Source organism: Rhinolophus sinicus, linkage group LG03 (genome assembly GCF_036562045.2).
Source record: "Rhinolophus sinicus isolate RSC01 linkage group LG03, ASM3656204v1, whole genome shotgun sequence".
In the NCBI taxonomy this organism is placed as follows: domain Eukaryota; kingdom Metazoa; phylum Chordata; class Mammalia; order Chiroptera; family Rhinolophidae; genus Rhinolophus; species Rhinolophus sinicus.
The window spans coordinates 111,446,222-111,471,392 of record NC_133753.1 but is presented as its reverse complement, the minus strand read 5'-3'; the positions used below and the strand labels follow the sequence as shown (position 1 = coordinate 111,471,392).

The window sequence follows — 25,171 nt, the reverse complement described above, 5'->3', positions numbered from 1 at the left end:
TAATCTAGGTTGATAGTACTTTGAAAAAGCATATAGCAATTATGCATTAAACAGAATTAAATTAATCCACCTAGCTAACAGATATTGGTCAAGGAAAATAGGGAAGTTTGGATTTTGACAGGTTTTGCTCTGTGGTAACACAGAACTTGCTAACAGCTCATTTCTATGAAAAATTAATATTCAGAATTCACTAGAAGATGTGAACCACTGAAAATCGTTTTTTGAAAAGTACTGTAGGAAATTTAGATCACAATTTTCAGGATTAAATGATAATTAATTTAGTTGGCTCTTTTGCATTTAAAGAATTATGTTTGAAATATAGCTGGGTTTTTTTTTACCTACGGTTGAGGATATGGGTAGAGGAAGAAGTATGGGGATAGTGTTAGGGCCATGATTTTAGATCTAGAACATTTTCTGTCTCCAACACCTCCCTCTACCCTTCATGACCTGTTTAGGGCACCAGTATTGGTTTGGAAATTTGTCATCTGCCTTGGGTCTGTTGGGACTGACCAAAAGTTGAGAACCAGGGAGAGAGGGAGAGAAAGAAGGTAGAGAACAAAAAACTTAAGAATTATAGAATCACACATGAAATGTAAAAACTATGAAGGAAACACTAATTATGAAAATGAATTGTGTTAACCAGTTCATGTCTGAATCTGAGAAAAATTACAAAGGGAAAAGTGAAGAGCACTGAGTGACTGAATGAAGAGAAGGAGTAAAGGGAGGAGTTCTGAGTGAATCTTGGGGTCTGTGGGAATCCTGCTGTCATCGACTGTCGAGGGAAAACTGTTCTTTGGTGGTGATGAGGAGTTTTAAATGGTTAACGGTGAAATTTCAGATGTGGAACGGATGCCAGCTAGGTAGTGTGAGGTGGCTGGAAAGACAAAGGTGTGAATTGACTGACCCAGTAGCTTAACAAACCATACTCATTGTGTTCTCCAGATACCAGCACAGTGTAATGAAAATCTGAAATGATTGAAATGGGTTTACTGTCATGATAAGATTTACATTTTTAAAGCTCAGTAATTAAGGTTTCTTCCACTTGATTGCTTTACATTTTCCTCAGGTAAAATATTCAGGAACCCTTCATTTTTGGAAATCTGTACCATGTCCTTCTAAACATGGTTGAGTGCATTTAGTGATGTTTGTTTTTATCAGGTGATTTTCAATTTTAAATAATTCTAAATTACATTTCCTTTTATAACCAGGAACCTTTTGAGGATGGCTTTGCAAATGGGGAAGAAAGTACTCCTGCCAGAGATGCTGTGGTCACGTATACAGCGGAAAGTAAAGGAGTTGTGAAGTTTGGCTGGATCAAGGGTGTATTAGTATGTACATAGAGACTTGATTTTAGAGTTAATAAAATTATACTGGACTACCTCTACACTGTATTTCATTGTCTCTTGTAAGTCTTGTATATTGTGACTTTTCAGTAAGTATGAAGCTGTTAAATTGATGAGAGCATTGGAATCAAGAAAGCGGAGCAGGCGATAGAGATGAAATATACCTGCTTCCTTTCCTGCTACCCCAGTATCTTTTGAAGAGAAATGTATAGAACAGAAATCCTTTTCTTAAGTGGTGAGGTCCCTTCAATAGATAGTTTTAGGTGATTAAGGTTCCGATTTACTTCTCTGTTTTCTGTATTCAAACCGGCGCTAAGGATCTGTCTAGACAGACTGAAGTGACCTCTCACTGGGACTTCAGAAGCACTTAATTGGAGTTGCATTGACACTTAGGGGAGAGGTAGAGGAAAAAATCCCAGTTCTAGTAGTAATTTCATTGCCTAATCAATAGTGAATGTGAAACTCCAGATAGTTTAGTTTGCCTGTGCTTAGATTTTAGTATTTTAGAAGATTATGTTCTATTTCTGAACATAATAAATAAAAATGAGGAAACTGTCTCACAAATAGTTTTTGAAAGATACGTGAACAATTGGCATTTTGTATTGACAAATATTATATAATACTTAAATCTCTTGTAGAAATCCTGACATGAGGATGTTATGAAAAAATAAACAAAAATTAAACTTACTTCCATTGATAAAGGGGAACATAGACTACTGGTTTTTAGGGTTGAAGTCTTAAAATATTCCTTGTACCTTTCGTGTTCAGTTGATTCTGCTGCTTCAGGAAAGTATGATGGGTGTGTGTATGTGTGTGTACACACACACTTGTATATATACACTCACGTATTACATTATACTTACATTAGCTCACATTTAAGCTCTTAAAAAACTGTTAAAGGGTGGGATAATAGTTATATTTAAAACAACTTTCTGTAGTTTTAAATGTATGTTATAACGACTTTGTGTAGTTTTAAATGTATGTTATAGTGCTTTTGGCTAGTTTAGCATTTATTGCTGTATCATACTCAATCATGTTCCTCATCTGTGCCTTGGCCTCTTCCTTTCCTAGGTACGTTGTATGTTAAACATCTGGGGTGTGATGCTCTTCATTAGACTGTCATGGATTGTAGGTCAAGCTGGAATAGGTAAGTGAAGTTCAGGCTGCTTGACTCATTGAGAATGAATAAGCTGTGTTCGTGTCTAGGCTCTGAACCTCATAATACAAGCGATTGGAATCATTCTAAGCTACGTTCTCCTTAGTATAAGATTCTAAGTTGTGTTCTCCTTAGTAAAAGATTGTTGTTTTAATGTTTTTTTCATAATTCAGATTTGATTTATTTAAAATGGGATAAAAATAAGGTAATTCGTAAGTTATAATCGGACTATCCAGTTGTAAATATGGCAGGTTAAAATAAAGGTGTAAGCATTCTCAGTCTCTCTTCTTTTTTCTAAAGGTCTGTCAGTCCTTGTAATAATGATGGCCACTGTTGTGACAACTATCACGGGTTTGTCAACTTCTGCCATAGCCACGAATGGATTTGTACGAGGAGGTAAATTCAGTCTCTGCACATCGTCGTCATCAGATTACTGTTACTAAAAGCACGACATTTACATCTTATTTTTCACCTTTTAAAAGCAACATACCAGGTCTGTGCAGGTAAAAAAAGGTTGCTACTGAGCACTTTCAAACAAGTCTATTTGAATATAAAATTTTATATTGACCCATATACAAACATGTACACTTTATTTAGGGTGTTCATTGTATTTGATAGAAACAATGGAGCTTCTGACTGGGTTTCTTCTTCACTGGGCTGCCCCTGGTTGCCTCCTCTCAGGCTTTAGCCCAGGGTCAGTAGCATGCATCCTGCATTAGGTCACTGTTATACAGGTGTGACCTCATTCCTCCCCATTGAGGGAAACAGGCAGAGTTCTTTCCCTGTGACCTAACAGCTTTTGTGAGTTACACCTGGGACTCTGAATCCATACCCTCAACTCCAGCTCTCTTCTATGGGTGCCCTGAGGCCTCTTTCATTGAACTTCAAGATCCGCCTTGTGAGATTTTTATCCTCTTAGCACCCAGGAGAATGGCCTTGGGACCCCTGAGAACAAGAAAAAAGGAATTGCGTTTTCCACACCAAAACTCATCAGACAGCTAGCACAAGGAAAAGATCCTAGAAGAAGGAGAGAAAATATGTACCAGCCTCTGCAAAGTCATCCTAGCAGATCAACTGAGAAAAGAAGCAGCCTGTTCCATCTGCCCCAACTCTTTTTCAGATTTGTATTTGACATTACGTACAGTCAATTTCTGGTTTATCTGCATCAGATATTTGGAGAGAGAGAGAATCAGACTGAGCTTTTCATTTTTTCCATCATCTTCATATTTCTTACATGCCAGAAGATTCAGATCAGCATGGCACTGGGGGAAAGCTGGGAACTCGTATCAGTGTGGTTATGATTATGCTGAACATGCATCACTATCTGCTGAAGTCTCATGTGCACATGAGGCTAGACTGAGTCATATGGGGTGTAAGATGTGGATATGTCCAACAGAGTTACCAGACAACACCAACTAAAAGGGTCTTTTTTGGCTTCTTGTGTACCAGATGCCCGTGCTTCATTTCTTTCTGTTACCACTGGGGAATGGAAGTGGCAGAAGAAATGGGTTGGGGTGTTTGATATTTGAGAGAACCAGGAAATCATGAAAGAATTTCTCCTTGTTTTCAGCCTTTCGACTCTAGATTGTAAGCCTCAAGGGGAATGGGACATGAAGCCTCTGGCAGCATGAACCCCAGAGTATTCTCCATGTGAATTCAAACTGATGGGAAATACAGATTTTTCTACATTATGAGTAAAAACCCGTTTTATCTTTCAATAATACCATATTTTATGTATCTGCACAAATACATCTAGTTCAGAGACTTTGTGTCTAGTCTTTTGTCCTGGGATACTAAGGAAGTACGAGAATGTGGAATGCATGAAGATGTGCCTCAATAAATTACCATGTGTTGCAATTTTGTCTGAGCTCCCTCAAAATGATAGTTCACAAAGGAAGAAACTATAGGAAGAAACCCCAATGGATCATACAAGTCCAAATCCTTCTGTTCTTATCAGATATTCATACAAATGAGAGAGCAAATACTTGCTGAAATAATAGAACCTGAAGAAAAAAGAGAAAGGCATTAATTTAAAGAAATAACCAAATACTCTGAAGCTTTGCTAGAAGGCAGTTGTTTTTCCCTTGTTGAATGGTGACTTTGGACACCTGGCTGAGCCTTTACCAGAGTATAAATGAGTTGCATCATCTGTATTGAACATTTACTGGGGATTCTTTCAATGAACGTAAGCCTCTTCAGTCTTCTCTGTTATCTGCTTCATAGACTTGGATACCCCTAACAGGATTTATCTTGGTTTCCTGAGAAAATAGGATTTTCCACATGGGAGAAAGTACATACAGATATAAAAATTGAAGAGATTACATTGCACCCTATATTCATGATTCTAAATTGAAAGTATCAGATCGGTATGACTCATAGATTTTTACCCCAAAAGTACACACTTCTTAGCTCTGTCCACAAAAATCACCTGGACCAACCCAGTAGCAACGAGCACCCTTAGTGCCCATGTTGTGTATTTCCATTCAAAGGAAGCAGGGAACCTTGGAGAAAAGGTCGATTCCAGATCTGGGCAGGAAATGTACTAGAGGAGGCTAGACATCTTACATCTGAAAGTAAAGAAGATAACAAAAGGCTACTAATTTCATGTCAAAAAGACCCAGGAGCCAACTTGAAGAAACTGATACTAAAGTTTGGATAGTTTGGACAGCAATACCACTACTAATAACAACTGATTTGAATACAAACATATGATAAGATCCTTAAGTTCACAGATCCCACAAAAAAGGTCTTTTTTCACCTTTGAAGAATGCTAAAGAATGCTATGAAAATTGAAAAATAAAGGTAAAGAATCTAATGTTAAATAAAGCTTTTATGAATGAAAGTTGCTTTTCCTGAACTCAGTGCAAGAAATTAATAAGAGATTTGTTCTTTAGATAATTATTCTATGTGATAAGAATGAAAGAGAATTAGAATATTCCAATTTTGTATACCCTTTACTCAATAAGAGTACCTGTGAAGTATTGTTTCCAACAAATTGACTCTGAATCACTTCGTGCCTTCAGCTCCAGGAATCATTTTATAGAATAAGCAGGGGAGAGAGGAACTTATTAAATGACACTGTCGGCTGATGCCAGCACATTCCAGACTGGGAATATCTCTGGAACAAACAATTTTTATTCAAAATTTTCCAAGGACCAAAAATATAAAGAGGTATGGTTGCAACAAACTTGAAGAGACTCAAGGTATAGATGTGCCTTTGTTTGCTGTTCTTAATAAACTACTTTAGGTTTTAGTAGGGTGGCACCACGAGTGCCTGGAGTGGATCTTCTCTAGCCCAGCCACTGAGGAGCTGATTTGGACTGCCTCCCGTGAAAGGGCAGCATGGAGAGGAGAGGAATAGAGCTAGAACTATGCAAAGGCTCGGGTGCCAAAGGCTTAGGTCGGAGAAATGGAGGAACACTATGGGAATAGTGATGTTCGGAGAACACTTTCAGTCGGTTGACTGAAAGTTGATTAATAAAGAAATTTTACCTAAAATACTGCTTAAAGGTTGCAGTTGTTCTATTTAGCAATTTCAATTTGAAGAGCCCCCTTTTAAACTTATGTAGTTATTAATATAAAGAACTATTTTTAGGTAGTGCTTAATAGTTTAATTTTGTTTATCTTATTTCTTATCTGAATTATAACATTTATCAATATTTTATTAATATTGAATAATATTTTCTCGTTTTGTAAGGTATATGTTTCCAGCCCTGTGGAAGTATGTGGAATTTATACTTTTCCTAGTGCTGTGTGCTTTTTTGCCATTGGAGAGACATTTAATATTACTAAGTAACCTTAACATTGGCTTTAACAGTACATTTCAGAGATTAAACAGTTACCAACCTAGAAAAGTATAGGTTGTACCCCCCAACCCCTCCCACACCCTGGATTCCCCCATTTAATCAGACAGACAGAAAGCACAAGGGCCCTTATTTTCCCTTGCTTCTGTAGTGGAAGTATGAGATGTGATCAAACAATACGGTGAATGTTTAAATAAAAAAAAAATTATTGCAGTAAAAGACACATTGCCATTAATCCCCCTCAAAATACTCTCCCTAACTTCGAACACATTTATCCCACCATTCTTACCACTTTCTGAAGCAGTTCTGGAAGTCCTCTTTTGTGAGTGTCTTTATTTGGTCTGTCCTGGCTGCCTCGATGTCCTGAATCATTTTGACTTTGGGGAAGAGCCAGAAGTCGCACGGTGCCAGATCTGGTGAATAAGGTGGATGAGGACACACCGTAATGTTTTTATGTGACAGAAATTGCCGTATACTAGAAGCGATGTGTGACATGGAGCATTGTCTTGATGAAGGATGATTTATGGCACACTTTAAAACACACCTTCTCTCAACCATAGCTCACACCTGACTGACTGTACCAAACAAGTTGAAACTTGTCAGACACTGTTACTAAGGTTTGATGCACCGCTTCCGGTATTGAAAATCCCTGCCTTTCCGTTGGATGCCTCTTGGCAGCAGCATTCACCATAGTTTTTTATCACAATGGAAAGGCTCTGTGTCACAAATCGCTTCTGGTATATGGCAGTTTCTGTCAAATAAAAACATTACGGTGTGTCGTCATCCATCTTATTCACTGGATCTGGCACCGTGCGACTACTGGCTCTTCCCCAAAGTCAAAATGACCAGGAAAGGTAAACGTTTGGAATTGATTCAGTACATCGAGGCAGCCACGACAGCATAACTAAAGACACTCAAAAAAAAAAAAAAAGTCTATTAAAAAATGGACAGAAGACCCAAATAGATGTTTTTACAAAGAAGACAAGTTCATGAAAAGGTGCTTAACAGGGACATGCAAATCAAAACCACAGTGAGTTATCACCTCATACCTGTTAGAATGGCTAATAACAAAAAGACGAGATAATAAAAGCTGGTCAGGATGTGGGAAAATGGAACCCTTGTGCATTACTGGGAATGTAAATTGGTACAGCCACTATGGAAAACAGTATGGAAGTGTCTCAGAAAATAAATTACCATATAATCCAGCAAACTCACTTTTGGGTATTTAAATGAAGGAAATGAAATCATTATTTGGTAGAGATGCTTGTGCCCCTATGTTCCATTATGTTCACTGCAGCATTATTCACAATAGCCAAGACATAGAAACAACCTAAGTGTTCACTGATGGATGAATGGATGAAGAAAATGTGATATATATATGTCTATGTACACACACACAGAGGAATATTATTCAACCTTAAAAAGATCTTGCCATTTGCAACAACATGGATGAAACTTGAGGGTATTATGCTAAGTGAAATAAGTCAGAGAAAGACAAATACTGTGTAATCTCGCTTACGTAGAATTTTAAAAAGCTAAACTCATAGAAACAGAGTAGAAAAGTGGCCGGGGGATGAAAGAAATGATGAGATGTTGGTCAAAGAATACAAACTTCCATTTATAAGAAGAGTAAGCTCTGGAGATCTAATGTATAGCATGGAGACTGTAGTTAACAGTACTGAGTGTATACTTGAAAGCTGCTAAGGAGTGGATCTTAAATGTTTTTACCATAACAACAAAAAGGTAATAGTGTGAGGTGAAGGATATGTTAACCTTATTTTGCCAGCATTTTACAATGTATAGGTGTATCAGATTGTCAGTGTGCATCTTAAACTTACACAATGTTACATGTCAACTGAACATCAATAAAGCTGGAGAAAAAAATTAATTGGCCCTACATGTGTGGTTTACTTCTGGACTCTGTACTGGCCCATTATCTATAGATCTATCCTGAATGTAATACCATACTATGTTGGTACTGTAGCTTTATAGAAATTCTTTAAAATGGGTAGTGTCAGTTTTCCAACTTTGTTCTTTTTCAAATTTGTTTTGGCTATTCTAGTTCTTTTGCCTTTTCATATGAATTTTAGAATCACCTTGTCCATTTCTGGGAAATAGCCTGCTGAAGTTTTGATTAGAATTGGGTTGAATCTGGAGATCAATCAATTTGGAGAGAATAAATATCTTGACTATGTCTTCCATTTCATAAACATGGTATATCTGTTTAGTTAACTTTTTTTTGTTTTAAGTTGTCAGTACACAGATCTTGCAAATAATTTTTAGATTTAGACTTAAATATTTCTTGTTTTTGAGTGCTATTGTAGGTTACTTTTTAAAATTTCAGTTTCTTAATTGTTCATTGCTAGTATATGGAAATAGGGATTTTGGTATATTTACCATATAACATGTCTATATTAACATTCTACAGAAAAACAGAACCAATAGGGGTGTGTGTGTGTATGTGTGTGTGTAAAGATTTGAAGGAATTGATTCCCATGATTATGGAGGCTGCAGGGCGTCTGCGCAGAATTCCCTCTTGTTCTGGGGAGGCCTGTCTTCTGTTCAGGCCTTCATCTGATTGAATGAGGCCCTCCCACATGATGGAGGAGGACACTTAAAATCCTAACTTTAGTACTTGTGTTTTTCCTTTAGGAGGAGCATATTACTTGATATCTAGAAGCCTAGGGCCAGAGTTTGGTGGTGCGATTGGCCTCATCTTTGCTTTTGCCAACGCTGTTGCAGTTGCTATGTATGTGGTTGGATTTGCAGAAACTGTGGTGGAGTTGCTTAAGGTAATTCACCTTTCCTCTAGTTGTTTGTTTCCCAAATGTTTTTTGCGGCCTTTTGTACCACTCACCATATTAGATGCTAAAGACAGTGATGCACACAAAATTCGTCCTTCAAGAAGTTTGGTGTGTGAAAAAGACAAAGAGAAAATCATCACAGAATGTCAGAAGTGGGTAACTGTGGGAGGCCTTAGCAACACAAAGGATAGAAGAGGTGTGTCAAGGAGAGGTGGGCTGTGGTTGAGGGGGACAGGGAAGAAAGGGAAACAAAGGCCTGGAAGGGATGGAGGGTGATGTTTAAAAATAAATAAATAAATATTTCTGGAGCACAAAGTGACAAGAGGCTTGAGACTAGGTAGAGGAAAAAGAATCAAGTCAGGAAGGGTCTTGTTAGCTATTAAGTTTCGGTCTTACTTGATTGGAGTTGGAGACCATGACATGATCAGATTTGAGACCTAAAGAAATATCTGACCACCGTATAGAGAATGGGTTTGAGGGATCACACCCGAAGGCGAAGGCCATCCCAGGAGAGGAGATGTGGCTGACATTAAAACAGTGACCAGTGGGCTGGAGAGGTCTGGGTGAATTTAAGAGGTTTGAAAAATGTGGAATAAGTGGACTTGATCAATGGGATGTGAGAAATTAAAAGAGAAAGAAGGACTTCAAATTTATACACAGATTTCCGAGTTGGGGATTTAGATGGACGGTAATACCATTCACTTGAGATAAGAGAGCACAGAACAGTTTAGTTCTGGATGTCTAATTTGAGGAACCAGAGGTATATCCAAGTGGAGCTGGCCAGAAAGTAGTTGATAACACAGCTCTGGAGTTTAGAAGAGAACTTGTTTGAAAAGAGTTATTAGGATGTGTGTAAAGTAGTAGAAGTGAAATAGGATTAAGCATCCTCGGCTGACACAGTTCATGTTAGGTTAGGTTGTAACTCCTTCTGTACTAGTATGCGGTACATTACGAAGTGTAAACTTTGAAAATGACACTTAATGTTGGCATTGACCTCATCTGTGTAGGCCAAAAGGTGGAGAAAAGGAAGGGCTATAAGTAAGCAACTAATAATCAAAAGTTTATATTTTTTCATCGTTTAGTATATGTTTTTAATTTCATTGATATTAAACCACAAATACTTTTGCTCATAGAATGGGAACAGTGTATTTTGGACAACTGCATGAAAGTGTATTGATCTCTTCTTTATGCAAACTAAAGACCATTTAAAGCATGAGTTCACTAATCACAACAAATACAAAATATATTTCTGCTATGTAACTTAAGAAAATTCTAACTATTAGTACTATTTAGTCATGATTTTTATTTGCCTGTTAGCAATTTTCCTTTTTGATTTATTGTGTCTGCACTAAATATAGAATTATTCATTTGATCATATTTTTGATGTCAGCAGATACTTGAATGACATCTCAATATTAAATAGTTATTCCTTTTCCTTAGGTCTCCATATTCATTTGTTAAATAAGCATTTATTCAACTTCTACATGTAAGGCGCGGTGCTTTCTCTAAAATGTTTCAAAATAATTAAAGACGTTATCTAAAATAACTAGTATTGCTATTTACATTTATAATTCTCTTTTTCTAGGAACATTCCTTACTTATGATAGATGAACTCAATGATATCCGAATTATTGGAGCCATTACAGTGGTGATCCTTTTAGGTATCTCAGTGGCTGGAATGGAGTGGGAAGCAAAAGTAAGTAATGATATCGGAATATCTGTAAATCTTTAATATATGAACTTTTAGAGCTTTTGTTTTAGGAATGCTATCAAGTGTAGTAATATTCTTAGATTTTGAAGGTTCCTAAATGGCCATTTTCAGAAAAAATTATGCATAAGGTTATTTTCTAATTGACAAGATGGGAAATATTTGGAGATAGCCACCAGTCTAGAAACCAGTTAAACACAGTACTTTCTCAATTTTTGACTTCCTACCTCCCCTTCCATCCTCTATTCTTGATTTATGTTATATAGAAAGGCTCAGATCAGTATTAGGTAGCCCAAATGAAACTGCTGGCTTTGTGATTTATTTAAGAGATTGGCTTCAAAAATAAACATGGGGACAATAAGTTAATGCCCGTTAGGGATAAGAGAAGCTAATCTTGCTCCCTGCTATTGAAATCTCAGAAATCCTAACAACCAAAGTCAGTCCCACTGTTTCTGGGGGAAATTGCTGAAGTCGTATGTTAACATGTAGGTAGAGCACTCAAACATATTTCTGTGTCTTTGAGAGAATGTGTCACAGCACAGTTTCCTGAGTAATGCATATCCACAAGGTGCTGCTGAGAACTCAAAAGTCCCTTCCAGGTTCCTTTGTGTTTACTTTTATAGATTGTACAAAATCTGACATTTGTGCTCTGTATGAGCTATGATAACATTTACCAAACCCAAAATTAGGAAAGTCTGAAAGAATAATTTTTCCATGGTTATTTAAGTCATTAGTATAAAATTAAATCATTTACTTAAGCATTTAACAAATTGACTTTACTGAAAAGACTAAAATTTCATACTACCTGGGACATGATTAGCATATAAGTTGTTCTTATTCCCACAGATAACACAGTTTTTCATGGGTAGCTGCTCAGTCTTATTGGGAGGTTAAGAGTGGAGGAGGAGAGGCAGGGGGTGGGCGAAATGGGTGAAGGGGGTCAAATGATACAAACTTCCAATTATAGGTAAGTGATGGATGTTAACTAGACTTACTGTGGTGATCATTTCACAATGTATACAAATATCAAATCATTATGTTGTACACCTGAAACTAATGTATTGTTCTATGTCAATTATGTGCCAATAAAACAAAGAGTGGAAGAGGAGAGATGGTAGTTCTCATAGATTGTTCCTTTTTTCCAGTCCCATTGCTATTACTTAAATTCCCCTCCTCAATGTTGTCTTTTTTCTATACTTTTTCTTTTTTTCCTATTACTGTCAGACATTCAATATTGTGTTTGGACTTGGTATAAAACTTTTTTTTGTAGTAAGTATGTTCCACATGTGAAGATTGTACTGTATGGTGGAGGGAACGGGAAAGGATGATACAGAATGAAAAGCCTGCAGTATTTTGGAATTTATAATGCTTTATGATTTGTGGGAGGACATGCATATTGTTGATTCATTTCAGAAATATATGGCATGATCCTACTTTTGCTATCCATTTTTCATTGTTTTGAACATTTTAGGATAGTTCTTTAAAGATTAGTCATTAGTTTAACAAATTTATTGAGCACCTACTTTGTGCTTGAAATTGAGGCACTGAGGAAACAAGATAAATCATTTCCCCCATAGAAATTATAATCTAGTGGAACTGAATCAATGTATAAATATATGAGATAGATTTTGATTTTTAATATTTAAAATTCCAGGCTCAGATTGTTCTTTTGGTGATTCTGCTACTCGCCATTGCTGATTTCATCATAGGAACATTTATCCCATTGGAGAGCAAGAAGCCCAAAGGTTTCTTCAGTTATAAATGTAAGTAAAAATGATAGAACATTTTAAAGGTGCATATTATATACCATTCTATTAGTAAATAAATTTAGTGTGTTTTAGATACAATGTAATTGAGTTTGGTACAGTGACTCACACTGATTGACAATTGAATTTAGTTTTGTCTCCTTTATGTATGTTACAATTGGATTAAAAAATCAGTTTTATTTATGTCTTTCCTTTTCATTATTAGCAACAAAAGATAATAGAATGTAAAAAAAAAAAGTCAATGCCCACAGAAAAGGTGCTTTAGTTCTTTGCTAATTTGGGGAATTTGTATATGAAAAGTAATTTTTGTTCTGACTGGGCTTTTTCATTCTTTTAGTTGTATTGCATCACAACAGTATAAAAATACCTGAAACTGTGAAAGTAACTAGAAATACTAGTTTCTGTGTAATTGCAGTTTAAGTTTTTTTACAATTTGCATTATTAATTGTGTGAGAATTTCCTACAGTTTTCATCTTCTGTAACCCTTTCATTCTACATCTAATTGTCACTACTGGTGAAATTTACTTGTTATTTATTATTTCTGAAAGGGTCTATCTGTATCTTCTCTTCTACTTCCCACTTGTCACCCCCTGCATCCTCTCCCCACTTATTTGAGCAACTGTGACTTTGCTCCACAAAATAAAATGAAAGTAGGAAAGAATAGTTCTTATCAGGGCTTACCACTTGGGGTGACAGGTCTGTCTGTCTTTAGTTGATAAAAACTCCTTGATTTGAAGCCCTACAAGAAAAGACCTAGTTTAGATCTCCTGAGTTGTTTAGCCCAGAGCTACTCGTAAAGATACAGAATGTAAATCAATGTACTACTTCCTTCAGAAAATCTTACAGGAAAAATATCCACTGAACTAAACTATAGAGCCTATAGGCCTATTTGATTTACATTCTGGTGTAAGCTCCTTAATCTTGTTGCTGACTGGTGACAACATACAGTCTTTGGATCATAGGTGAGTAGCACTGGTTTAGCTCGTATCCGACCCTGATTTAGCTGGCTGGGCAATTTTCTGACATGAATTGTTTTAAGGTACTTACACCTTTACTCACATCTGGCTATTGTGCCTATAGGTCCTGGGTTGATAGATGTCTATTCTGACTACTAGTGCTCACGCCTACTTCTAAACTGTCTGGGCTTTAAATTCCTGATTTCCTGGGTTGGAGGAAGAGATGTCTGCTAGGCATGCCAGAAGTGAAAATTAGTAGCATCAGTTAGGTAGATAATTTTCTGTATTTTGTGCTCTCATAAATTATATTTGTGACATTTCTTCTAAATATAAATGATTTTTTTACCTCAATTTAAAAAATATGTGTTTTTAAAATTTTGATTTTTGTCACTTTTATTTGTAAAATAAACATTAAAAATTACAGTGGATGATTACTTCTAAAATATTACTAATACTATATATTTCTGTTTATGACTTTATTGATTTAAAAATATCTACAAATACCTGCTAGGCCATATTTTTCATTTCCTTTTTTTTCAGATCCTGGGCAACTTATAGAAGTATTACATAGTTAGCTAGTATAGTTAATTTATATTGTATGTAAGTAGCACATACAGGCTTATCTCAATCTGAGGTAAATAAACCTAAACATACTTTGGAATGTGACTTGTTTTGGTGGTTGATACTGCTTGGCTCTCCTCTCATTCTTTATACTAAGGCAGTGTCAGTAGTAAACAGGTTAATATTAATAAACTTGCCAGTTCAAATGACTATGTAATAGGGGTATTCATTTTTCCTCTTTTTTTTTTTTCTGATATGAGAAGTATTTCTCTTTCATCTGCTGTGTTCTCGATCACATTTCTTTTACTTTCTCAAAGGCATTTATCCTTTAATAATCGATTTTACTCCTTGCATCAAAACTCTTACCTATATATAAGTTTATGAAGTTGCTCTGTTAATCCCACCCTTGAAAATGCCATGTCTTTTCTTTCATTCTCCTCTAGTTACCATCTCATTTTCCAGTTCCCTTTCATAGATTTCTCAAATCCATACCTCTCACTTACTCTTTATTTCAAAATAATTTCAAACTTATTGAAAACTCGAAAAGTTAATACACTAAATTCCTTACACCCTTCACCTAGATTCACCAATGATAAATGCTTTTATATTCTTTTGTTTTGCCACATTTGTTTTATCACTTACATATATCTAATTATTACTAAAATTGCTAAACCTTTTGAGAGAAGTTGCAGAAGTCATGACTTCTTACCTCTAAACATTGTACTTAAGCATATCTATTAAGGAAAAGGACAATTCAGGAAGTTTAACTTTGGCACAGTGCTAATATCTAACATATGGTTCATGTACAAATTTTTCCAATTGTCCCTATAAAAATCTTTATAGTAACATTTCCTGTTCCAGGAACCCATCCATGATCATGCATTGCATTCAGTTGTCATGTCTCTTCATTCTCCTCTTTTAAAAAAATGGTCCTTTACATAATCTTCAATCTCCTTGAATCTGAAACTGCTCCTTAGCCTTTTTTTGTGATATTGACATTTTTCAAGAACAAGTCCCCAGAGTTGGGTTTGTCTGAGTTATTTCCATAGATTCAGATTATTCCTTTTTGCCAGAAACACTATATGAATGGCGTGTCCTCTTCAGTGCATCACATTAGGAGACTCACATGATGTCACTTTTTCCCATCATTGATGGTTTTATTTTGATGACTTGGTCAAAAGGGTACCTGAGAGGTTTTTTTTTTTACTGTATGGTTGCCATTTTCTTCTTTGTAATTGATAAGGCATCTGTGGTGGGGTACTTTGAGATGTGTGTAGCCTTTTCGCCATCATACTCGCCCCAGATGGTTTTATTTCTTCATCCTTAATCCTTTTCTGGCTTCTGTCTGGAAACGTCACAGCCACATGGTGCTAGATTGCCTGTGGGGCAACATTATATTTAGTTTTCCCATTCTGCTTGAAGTACTTTTCTTGTTTTAGTTGATGTCACACTGGTCATTGTGTCTATTACTCCTGTTATTCCTTCTCTTCTTTCTGTCTTCTAAATGTCAGAGTTGCACAGAGTCTGGTCCTGGGCCTTCTAATTATACTCTTTACTTTGGTGATGTCTATTCTCATTGTTCCAAGTGCTATCAAGAGACATGTTTCTATTCCTGGATCTCTCCTTTAAACTCCACATAATGTGTATATATAAAAAGGGTGCCAAAAAAATGTATACACATTTTAAGAAAGGAAAAAACTGTATTAATATATGCCTATAACTAAAGATGAATACAAGTCACGTTTGACTTCTGCAATTACAAGAGGTGCTCAAAGTGGTTACCATCAGCGTCCAGACACTTCTGATTATGGCAAACTACTGCTTGAGCAACATGGACCAAAGTGTTAACATCTCTTAAAATGTGTATACATTTTTTTGGCACCCCTGGTATGTATGTATGTGTGTATATATATAGATATACGTATATATATCTGCTTATTTGATGTCTCTCCTACCTAATCCTTCTCAGACTTTTCCATCTCAGTACGTAGAAGAAACCAGCATCTCAGAGTTTCTGATCTGCCCCCTGTCTAATCTTTCTCTAATCAGTACATTATTCTCTCCTCACTAGATTGAACCACTGCAGTAACCTCCATGGTCTCCCTGCTTCATATGTTGATGCCTTCAGTCCATTATCCACATAGCATCCACAAAAGCCTTAATCATATCAAATCATATCACATTATTTGCATGTTCCTAAGCCTTGGCTTCCATTATGTTTAGGATAAAATCTAAACTTTAAAATTTTGCATACTCTCACCCCCATTGATCTTTCCAATCTCATTTCGTTCCCCCCCTTACTATGAGAGCTTTACATTCTTTTTAATTCCTCAAGAGAGTTAAACTTTTTCCTTCCTCTGGGCCTTGATAAGTGTTGTTTCTTATTCTGATGTAATCTTTTTCCTGTTTGGCTAATTCTTGGCTCAGTAAAGTCTGTTTAAGTATTATCTCCTTCGTTATAGCTCTTCAGCTATAGCTCTTTAGCTCTGTAACTACATTGAACTAGATTCTCTCTTTCATTATTTACCGCAACACCCTGTTTCCATCAGTACATTTACTGCTATTTGTAAATGATCTGTTTCTTTACTTATTTTGTTAGCTCCCCATTGAGACTCTTTAAGTCCTGTAAACGTCGGAACCATGTCCAGCTTCTTGCTATTATATCTCTTACTATTATATCCCTGTCACAAGGTGAGTAGCACCTTGTGATACTCAGTGGCTCCAGTACTAGACCTGGCACATTGTAGATAATCAAATACTGAATGAATGGATAGATGGATGGATAAAGGACAATTAATTAGTTGTTTTATTGTTAGCACCTATCAGAATAGATGGAAACAGTAGGATTAGTTGCAGCTTTCATTACTGTTGAAATGGAAAGGAGCTTTACCTAATTTGCCTTAACTGAAATTATCTGGATGCCTGATGAATAACTTCAAAAATCGAACAGGTCACCACTACAAAACAGAGAAAGGTGTGCATATAGTATATAAGTTGGATGAAAGAAAAAAAAATTGTTCAATTAGTATGATGTTCCATTTATTTTCCTAACTCCTTTTTTGTTTCCTTGACCTCTCAGATTGAGGGGTTTATCCATGCTTTGATTTACATTTGGGCTAGTGACAACAATCAAGTTAGAGGTGCTTGAAACTTAATTATTAAGGTATACAAAATAGTAGGGCACGACCAGGTCAAATCATTTTGCTTGGAAAGTGTCCCCTCATACAAGAAAAGAGGAATATCAATAGTTGAACTAGGAAATATTCAAGAGTTTACCAGCTACTTGTACAAAAGTCAGGGACCATACACACCACTTACTCTTGACCTAATTATTGTGGTCTAACTTGCTATTCGCTAATTGCCAAAAAAATTTTGTTCTTTACAGCTGAAATATTTAATGAGAACTTTGGACCAGATTTTCGAGAGGAAGAGACTTTTTTTTCTGTCTTTGCCATCTTTTTTCCTGCTGCAACTGGTATTCTGGCTGGAGCAAATATCTCAGGTGATCTTGCAGTAAGTACTGTATTAATTATATATTAAAAAATACTGTACTGATTATATTTTTAAATGGCATATATATTTTTAAAGATAAGACTTAAAAAAAATCTTCTTGTCTTCTAGGATCCTCAGTCAGCCATACCCAAAGGAACACTTTTAGCCATTTTAATTACTACAGTGGTTTACGTAGGAATTGCAGTATCTGTAGGTAAATAGCTTTACATTTCTTTTTGTGTTTCAGAAATTTCATGATGTACATACTATAAATAGTTATTTTGTAATATATTTCTAACTTTTAAATTCAGAAATACTGCAATAAAAAGACATGGAGTTGCATATTTTAATTAAAAAACTGTTTTAAGTTAACTAGTAGTGATTTTATAGATATTATCTAAACCATCAAATGTTTTATTGCTCCTCCAGGATTTTTATTAATTATAATAAATTTAAAAAATTAAGTAAAATCTTATCGGCAAACTCTTAAATTTCACTGAGTATATTTATAGAAAATATTAATTCATATGTAAAATTTATATGCATTTTACTCTCTGTTACAAATTTTTGAATAATTTTATCTATGGTAATCTTATTATATGAAGATTGTTTCAAGCAGTGCCTGGCATTTTTTACCTTAAAAACTGATTTTGATGAACAGCACATATTATTAATACATTGAATGAAAAGTCTTACTGCTTACTAAGTTAAATGAAAATTGTTTTAAACCATTTTATTACATTTATGGAATCATAGCATTTTAGAACTTGAATGGACTTAAGTGGTCACCCAATCTCTAAATCCCCTTTTTATAGATGAGGGAATCAAAGCTACCAAAGATAACTGGTGCTTGCTTTAAAGAATTGGTTTCACGGAAAAGTGGGTTTTGATTTGTTTTTTTAATAAAGTCTTAAAAGCCTATTTATAAGTTTCTTTAACTGAAACACTTTAGTCCAGAAAAAATTTAATAACTATTAATTTATATATAATTTGTATGCAGTAATTAGATAAATTGTCTCAAATTTATTACACTTTCATGAAACTAGGTACTTTACCCAGAAAGCATTTCTTGAAATGTAAGCAATGTTTTTAATGTATGAACTCTAAAAGGCCAGTTTTACAGTTAAATGTCTTAAACATAATATAAGAGAAATTTTAGTTTAATACCAATTTAAAGAATCACAAACTCCAAATTCATAGACTGCAGAATATAAGGTTTCTGTAAGAAAATTTCACTTTTGTCATATATTCCGTGATTTGTTGGGAGGTAATGACAGAACTGTTTTTGCAAACTCTGCCTCTATTTTGCATCAATGTCATTTTGAAATTTCACTAAACAAAGACTTAGAAATGCTAATAATCATTATTGTGTTGGGCTAAATTAACATTTAAGAAAGGAATTGGATTTCATATAGCCTTACAATCCATCCATAAATCCCTGAAATTCATTTTGAACAAATGAATTATATATAATCTTACTGAAATATTTTTGTGTTCCCTTAAAAGTTCCTAGCATGCTTGTGTTTATCATACATAAGCTAGCTAAAGAAAATTTAGTTTTAAAGAATATAATTGATATAACTGCTTATGTTTCAAATTGGAAAATAATTTATTAGATCACATAAATGTTTCCTGTTTTTATTTGACCCTTTAACACTGTTGGCCCTCATACTCATTTTATTCTGTCCGCACTATGCCTTGGAGCAATAGGAGTAGCCCTGCCTCCCCAATATTAAGTAGCTGAACCAGTAAAGATTGTCTCTATACTAATGGTTGTATAACTGGTTCAAAGCAATGGAGCCTCCCCACCATCAAACATTTTTTGAAATACGAAGCACATAAAAGCATAACTGCTTTAGGACTAGATAGGGCTCGGTTCTCCCCTCACCCCTGCAATGGTTTCAGAAGTACCTTTAAAGAAACATGGTTTTGCAAACACTGCTCTGATTAGATGAAGAAATAATGAAGAACTATATGTAGTTGATCTAGTCATTAAAATATTCTCCCATTCAAATTTAATTTCCATGTATTGTTCAGTTTTTGCTGTCATGGTTATAATTTTTACCTCATGTGTGATGAGACAGTAGTGTTAAAGTGCTTCAAAAGTAAAAATATATGAAGTCTAAGGAATGCTAATTACTATTACTTATACATCATGTTATTCCAAATAATGAAGTGTTTTCTTCAAGAAAACTTTTTTAATGTTTATGGAAATTTTTAATTTTGCACAAAACCAAAGAGTGTTTTCTAATGAGCCTAATATAACAACCTTCTTCACCCAGCTTCAAAAAAGTTTTCAAGAATTATCAGTACATGGTTAATCTTATTTCATCTATATCCATTTACTCTGCCCCATAGGTTATTTTTAAGCAAATCTCAGATAAACCATATATTGTGATTAGAGTACACTTATTTGAGAAAAGGTTTAAATAGAATTATAATTCATTAATGTTCAAAATGTTTTCTTTCACAGAAGATAGTACCTGAACTCTGATCTTGGGGGCAGTTTTCAAATATAAAATATTTGGAGGGTAGGATAACGTTTCTGCCATTTGAACTCTTTCAACACAATGCTTTGATATTTCCTTAAGGGCATTTTCACCAAACAGGCCAGAAAGTAGTTTTGCTAATATACCATTTTCCACAACTATATTTACAAGCTTATTAAGTATATATATAAATATTTTTTATAAGGTTCCGTTTTATTCCTTAAATATTGGGGACTATGATGCTTTCCAAAGTCTGTTCCACGTAAAGCTATCTTAACTGTAAATGCAGTGTATGCTATTATAAGCAAGTACATATGCAGTCAGTATCATCATTTCTTTATGGGTATATGTGATTTTGAAATGAATATAAACATTAGCTTCTTATTTGTTCCTATTGTCATTTGGCCCTCAGGAGCTTGTGTGGTTCGGGATGCCACCGGGAACATTAATGACACTATTGTAACAGAGCTAACAAACTGTACTTCTGCAGCCTGCAAATTAAACTTTGACTTTTCTTATTGTGAAAGCAATCCTTGTTCCTATGGCCTAATGAACAACTTCCAGGTGAGCATCAAATTTATATTATATAAGTATTCTGTATTTATCTAGAGGTCAGACCGTTATCAAATCTGACCATTCAGAGTACAGCAATGACTTAGAAAGGAGGACTGTTGTTACTTTATACTTAGATCTTTTTTAAAGACTTTAGATAACTAATTGGGCAAACAAAAATTTGGAATGGTAAAGTCTGACGCTAGTCAAGAAGAGCAAAAGGGTCCCCAAAGACAACACTTTTATAATAGAGTATAATAGATTTAGTAGACTCTTTCAGAAACCCAGGAAGCATTGGAAGCATCTCACACATGGTCGTATTTGTTGGGTCTATTTTTGGATTCTCTATTCCATTGATTTTTGTGTCTATTCCTCCACCAATACCATACATTGATGTAGTTATACACATCTTGAGGTCAGGCAGATTGATTTTTCCCATTTTATCCTTTTTCAAAATTGTTTTAGTCTTTCCATGTAAGTTTTAGAATGATCTTATGTTTATCTACAAAAAGTCTTGCTTTGATAGGAACTGCACTGAATGTGTGTCAATTTGGGGAGAATTGAAATGTTTATTGTGTTGAGTATTCCAAACACAGTATGTTGCTCCATTTTTTTTTTTTTGGATGTTTGATTTCTTTCATCAGCATCGTATAGTTTTTAGACTACTAGTCCTATACATATTTTGTTAGATTCATACCTAAGTATTTAATTTTTATTTTGAACAATTTAAATCCACACTAATTGAAATAAGTTCAGTTTTCTAGGTAGAGTTGTCCACATAATTGCTTTATATAAATACCCTTTTTAAAAAGTATTGATCAGTATAAATAGTGTTATTTAATTAGATGTGGCCCATATAGTCATGCTGTGCCAAACCACCATTTAACAACAGAATTAAATTTTTTACGGACGCTTGAAAGTTTGTGAACGTTTAAAACATATGAACTATGTAAAGATTAGTAATCTCAAGTATTTGGAGAATGTCAGTGCTTCTGATTTTTATTGTTACCTTTATAAGATACTGAAAGTGAAATGAAATTTTTATAAAATTTATGGGTTTTTAGAAACTGAGAAAAGATTACATAGGGGAGAAGGAATCACTAAAATTTGGAGGATAATTTTGAAAATTGCTTGATAAGTTCTAGGATGCTAGAAGAAAAGAACACAAAGGTATAGATTCAGTAGATAAGACAAAATATTCTGCAGTAAATTTATAGAATAGATGGTTCTACTAATTGAAAGTGAAAAATAAAAATTTTGCTTCCTAGTGTTTTTCTAGTATTGTGTCAACACAATAAATAGAATACTTGAGGATTTGATATATTTCAGAACACTATAAATTTTATGTAGAATACATAAATATTGCAAAATTTTGTAACTTTAATTTTTAATGGCAATATTTTTATTTTCTATTGTATAGTTTCAAGCAATTGAGTACACTTTCAGTGGTTCTAAGTATTGAACCCAATTATGTAATAGAAGTTTGTTTTTCCTAGTCACAAGACTAGGCAAAATCATAGAAATGAAAGAAAGTATTCTTGTCCAGCTAATGATTCAGGCCAATTCTGACATTGATATTGTGTATGAAAGGCACAAATGTTGGTCTCTGCCCAGTGACTAAAGATGCCAATCAGTTTCTGTGTTGTTGCCTTAAAATAGAAAAGTGTGTTGTCTTTGTCAAGTGTAGTATGGACTCATTGAAGCAAAGAGAAGTTTGGTATATGTAAAGCTGCTTTTCTAATTTAAGTAAATAAATTTTTTTTAAAAGGCTTTCTAATGTGATATAAAATTGGGGGGAAATTCCTGTGAAAATGTAAATTGGTTGTCATTTGGAGAATGAAGAATGCAGGATAGGACATAACTGAGGAGCATATAAGTGGGAGTCTCCATGAAATCTATGCAAAGCCACACTTTATAACTCTGTTTTGCATATAATTGACTTTTCATCTTCAGGAGGAAAAGGGATTTGATCCACCTTATTTGCCTGAAAATTTTAAGTTTATATGTATGTAGTCTTATGTTTCTTATTCTAGTTCTGCATTTTAATATCCTTTGAAACCTCTGACTCATCATTGCTTAATAAAGAAAATGTGAGCTTCTTTGCTCTGTCAGTCAAAGCCCTCCGTACCCAAACTTTAGTCCCGCTGCCTTCTGTTCGGGCTGGACATCAGTCATTGTGTGTTAGTGTCTGTGTACCCGCACACACTGACCTCACTCTGTTCCTTTATTTGGTGCTTCACTCTGCTTGGAATGCAACCCCCTTTTCTGTGGAGATGGCCAAATCTGCGTGCCCTGAAGATTTTCCTAAATCCTAAATCATCAACACACACCCCAGATACAAAATTTCAACATTTATTTTACTTGCCACGTTTTTACCTTTTATTAGACTTTTGTCTTTTTTCCTTCTTTTTTAGAGACAAAACTGTTTTTTCTTTTCTTTGTTTCCACTATATCTGTGGACAACAGTGATAGTACCATTATTTATGTTATTATCATTATCCTTGCTACTCATATTTTACCATAAAATAGTGGGAAATTTAGAGGTTATTAGGTAAACATATTAACTAGAAAATAGGAAACTTGGGAAATAGTGTTTCCAGATGTTAAACAGGGAACATTATTTACCTCAATTTTGAGGTATAGAAGAAGAGAGAATGTAATTTTTTCCTCAATACACGATAGGTGAAAGGTTGTGGTTATAAGTAATGCCAGTGGTGTCAATTTTGCCTTATATCTGTCCTTTACAATCTCATTTCCTAAAGTTAGGACTGACAATTCTAGATAACCTAGCACTAATAACTGTGAAAAATAGTGATTATGAAAAATGAATGGCATATATGTAACTACTAAATTGTTATTAAAGAGCTGAATAGAAAATCACCTTTTCAAGTTTTTCTTCTCCCCGAGATTCTCGGAGAAATCAATGCTAATGTTTCTTAAAACATTTAAATGTATTCTTCACTTTTAACCCTAGGACTTCTGAAATACATTTAAGTGAAAAAATGGTGGTTTATGTACACATGAAACCATATAGTCAAGTGTATAATAGTCATGAACAGCTCAGAGCCTGACTTCCTTATCTCCTTGGTCAGTGGCATGCTCTTGGTCAATATAAATGAAAGGCAAATGTCCACGAATGAAGTCATGACTGTAGTGATGATCATCATTCACTGCTGGTGAAATTTATAATGATTGAATCAAACTGACAGTAGCTGAATCCATCAACAATGCTTCTACCTTAATTTTGTATTTTGAGAAATTTTAAAACTGCAGAAAGGACAGTGTGGTGAATACCTATGTACCCATCTTTCACTTATATTGACTAGTTGTTTATATTTTGCCCCACTTGCTTATCTGGCTATGTATGTATATTATTTTTCTCAAACACATAAGAATATGAGTTGTGATAAATAAATACGGTATATATTTAAATAAAAAAATTTGTTACAGTAAAAGACATATTGCCATTAATTCCCCTCAAAATACTCCCTCTTGCTTTGAAGACACTTATCCCATCATTCTTGCCACTTTCTGAAGCAGTTCTGGAAGTCCTCTTTCATGAGTGTCTTTAATTGTGCTGTTGTGACTGCCTCAGTGTCCTGAATCAATTCAAAACGTTTACCTTTCATGGTCATTTTGAGTTTGGGGAAGAGCCAGAAGTTGTACGGTGCCAGATCCGGTGAATAAGGTGGATGAGGACACACCGTAATGTTTTTATTTGACAGAAATTGCCATATACCAGAAACAATGTGTGACATGGAGCCTTTCCGTTCTGAACAAAAGCTATGGTGAATGCTGCTGCCAAGAGCCATCCAACAGAAAGGCAATGATCTTCAGTACCGGAAGTGGTACATCAAACCTTAGTAACAGTGTGTGACAAGTTTCAACTTGTTCAGTGCAGTCAGTTGGGTGTGAGCTATGGTTAGGAGGTGTGTTTTAAAGTGTGTTGTAAATCATCCTCCATCATGATAGCACTCTGTGTCACACATCGCTTCAGGTATAGAGCAATTTCTGTCAAATAAAAACATTATGGTGTGTCCTCATCCACCTTATTCACTGGATCTGGCACCATGTGACTTCAGGCTGTTCCCCAAAGTCAAAATGATTCAGGACATCGAGGCAGCCTTGACAGCACTTCTAAAGACACTAACAAAAGAAGACGTCCAGAACTGCTTCAGAAAGTGGCAAGAATGACAGGATAAGTGTGTTCGAAGCAAGGGGGAGTATTGTGAGGGGCATTAATGTCAATGTGTCTTTTACTGTAATACATTTTTCATTTAAACATTCACCGTATTGTTTAATCATACCTCATAAATTATAGACATCACAACATGAAAGTCAATTTGAAGTATTTAAAACACTCTATACATGCGAAGTACAATTATCCCATTCAAGCAATTTAAGTTGATAAAATACTGTTATCTAAATATATATTCCATATTCATATTTCCCCACCTGTCCCAGTAATGTCCTTTATAACTATTTTTCCCACATCCAGGATCCAATCTGGAATCACACATGGCAGTTAGTTATTATATTTT

The 25,171-nt window shown here is 34.9% G+C and overlaps 1 protein-coding gene across 3 annotated transcripts in view; it reads left to right on the top strand.

Moving 5' to 3' along the window:
- SLC12A2 (solute carrier family 12 member 2) overlaps window positions 1-25,171 on the top strand; it is an 83,628-nt gene that overhangs the window by 24,287 nt on the left and 34,170 nt on the right. For all 3 annotated transcript variants that reach the window (XM_019732390.2, XM_019732391.2, XM_019732392.2), the window contains exons 2-10: window positions 1,209-1,328; window positions 2,415-2,490; window positions 2,800-2,895; window positions 8,955-9,094; window positions 10,692-10,802; window positions 12,469-12,577; window positions 17,483-17,610; window positions 17,719-17,803; window positions 20,491-20,642. In XM_019732390.2, the coding sequence (XP_019587949.1) occupies window positions 1,209-1,328; window positions 2,415-2,490; window positions 2,800-2,895; window positions 8,955-9,094; window positions 10,692-10,802; window positions 12,469-12,577; window positions 17,483-17,610; window positions 17,719-17,803; window positions 20,491-20,642 (1,017 nt within the window). The remainder of the gene's footprint in view (window positions 1-1,208; window positions 1,329-2,414; window positions 2,491-2,799; window positions 2,896-8,954; window positions 9,095-10,691; window positions 10,803-12,468; window positions 12,578-17,482; window positions 17,611-17,718; window positions 17,804-20,490; window positions 20,643-25,171) is intronic.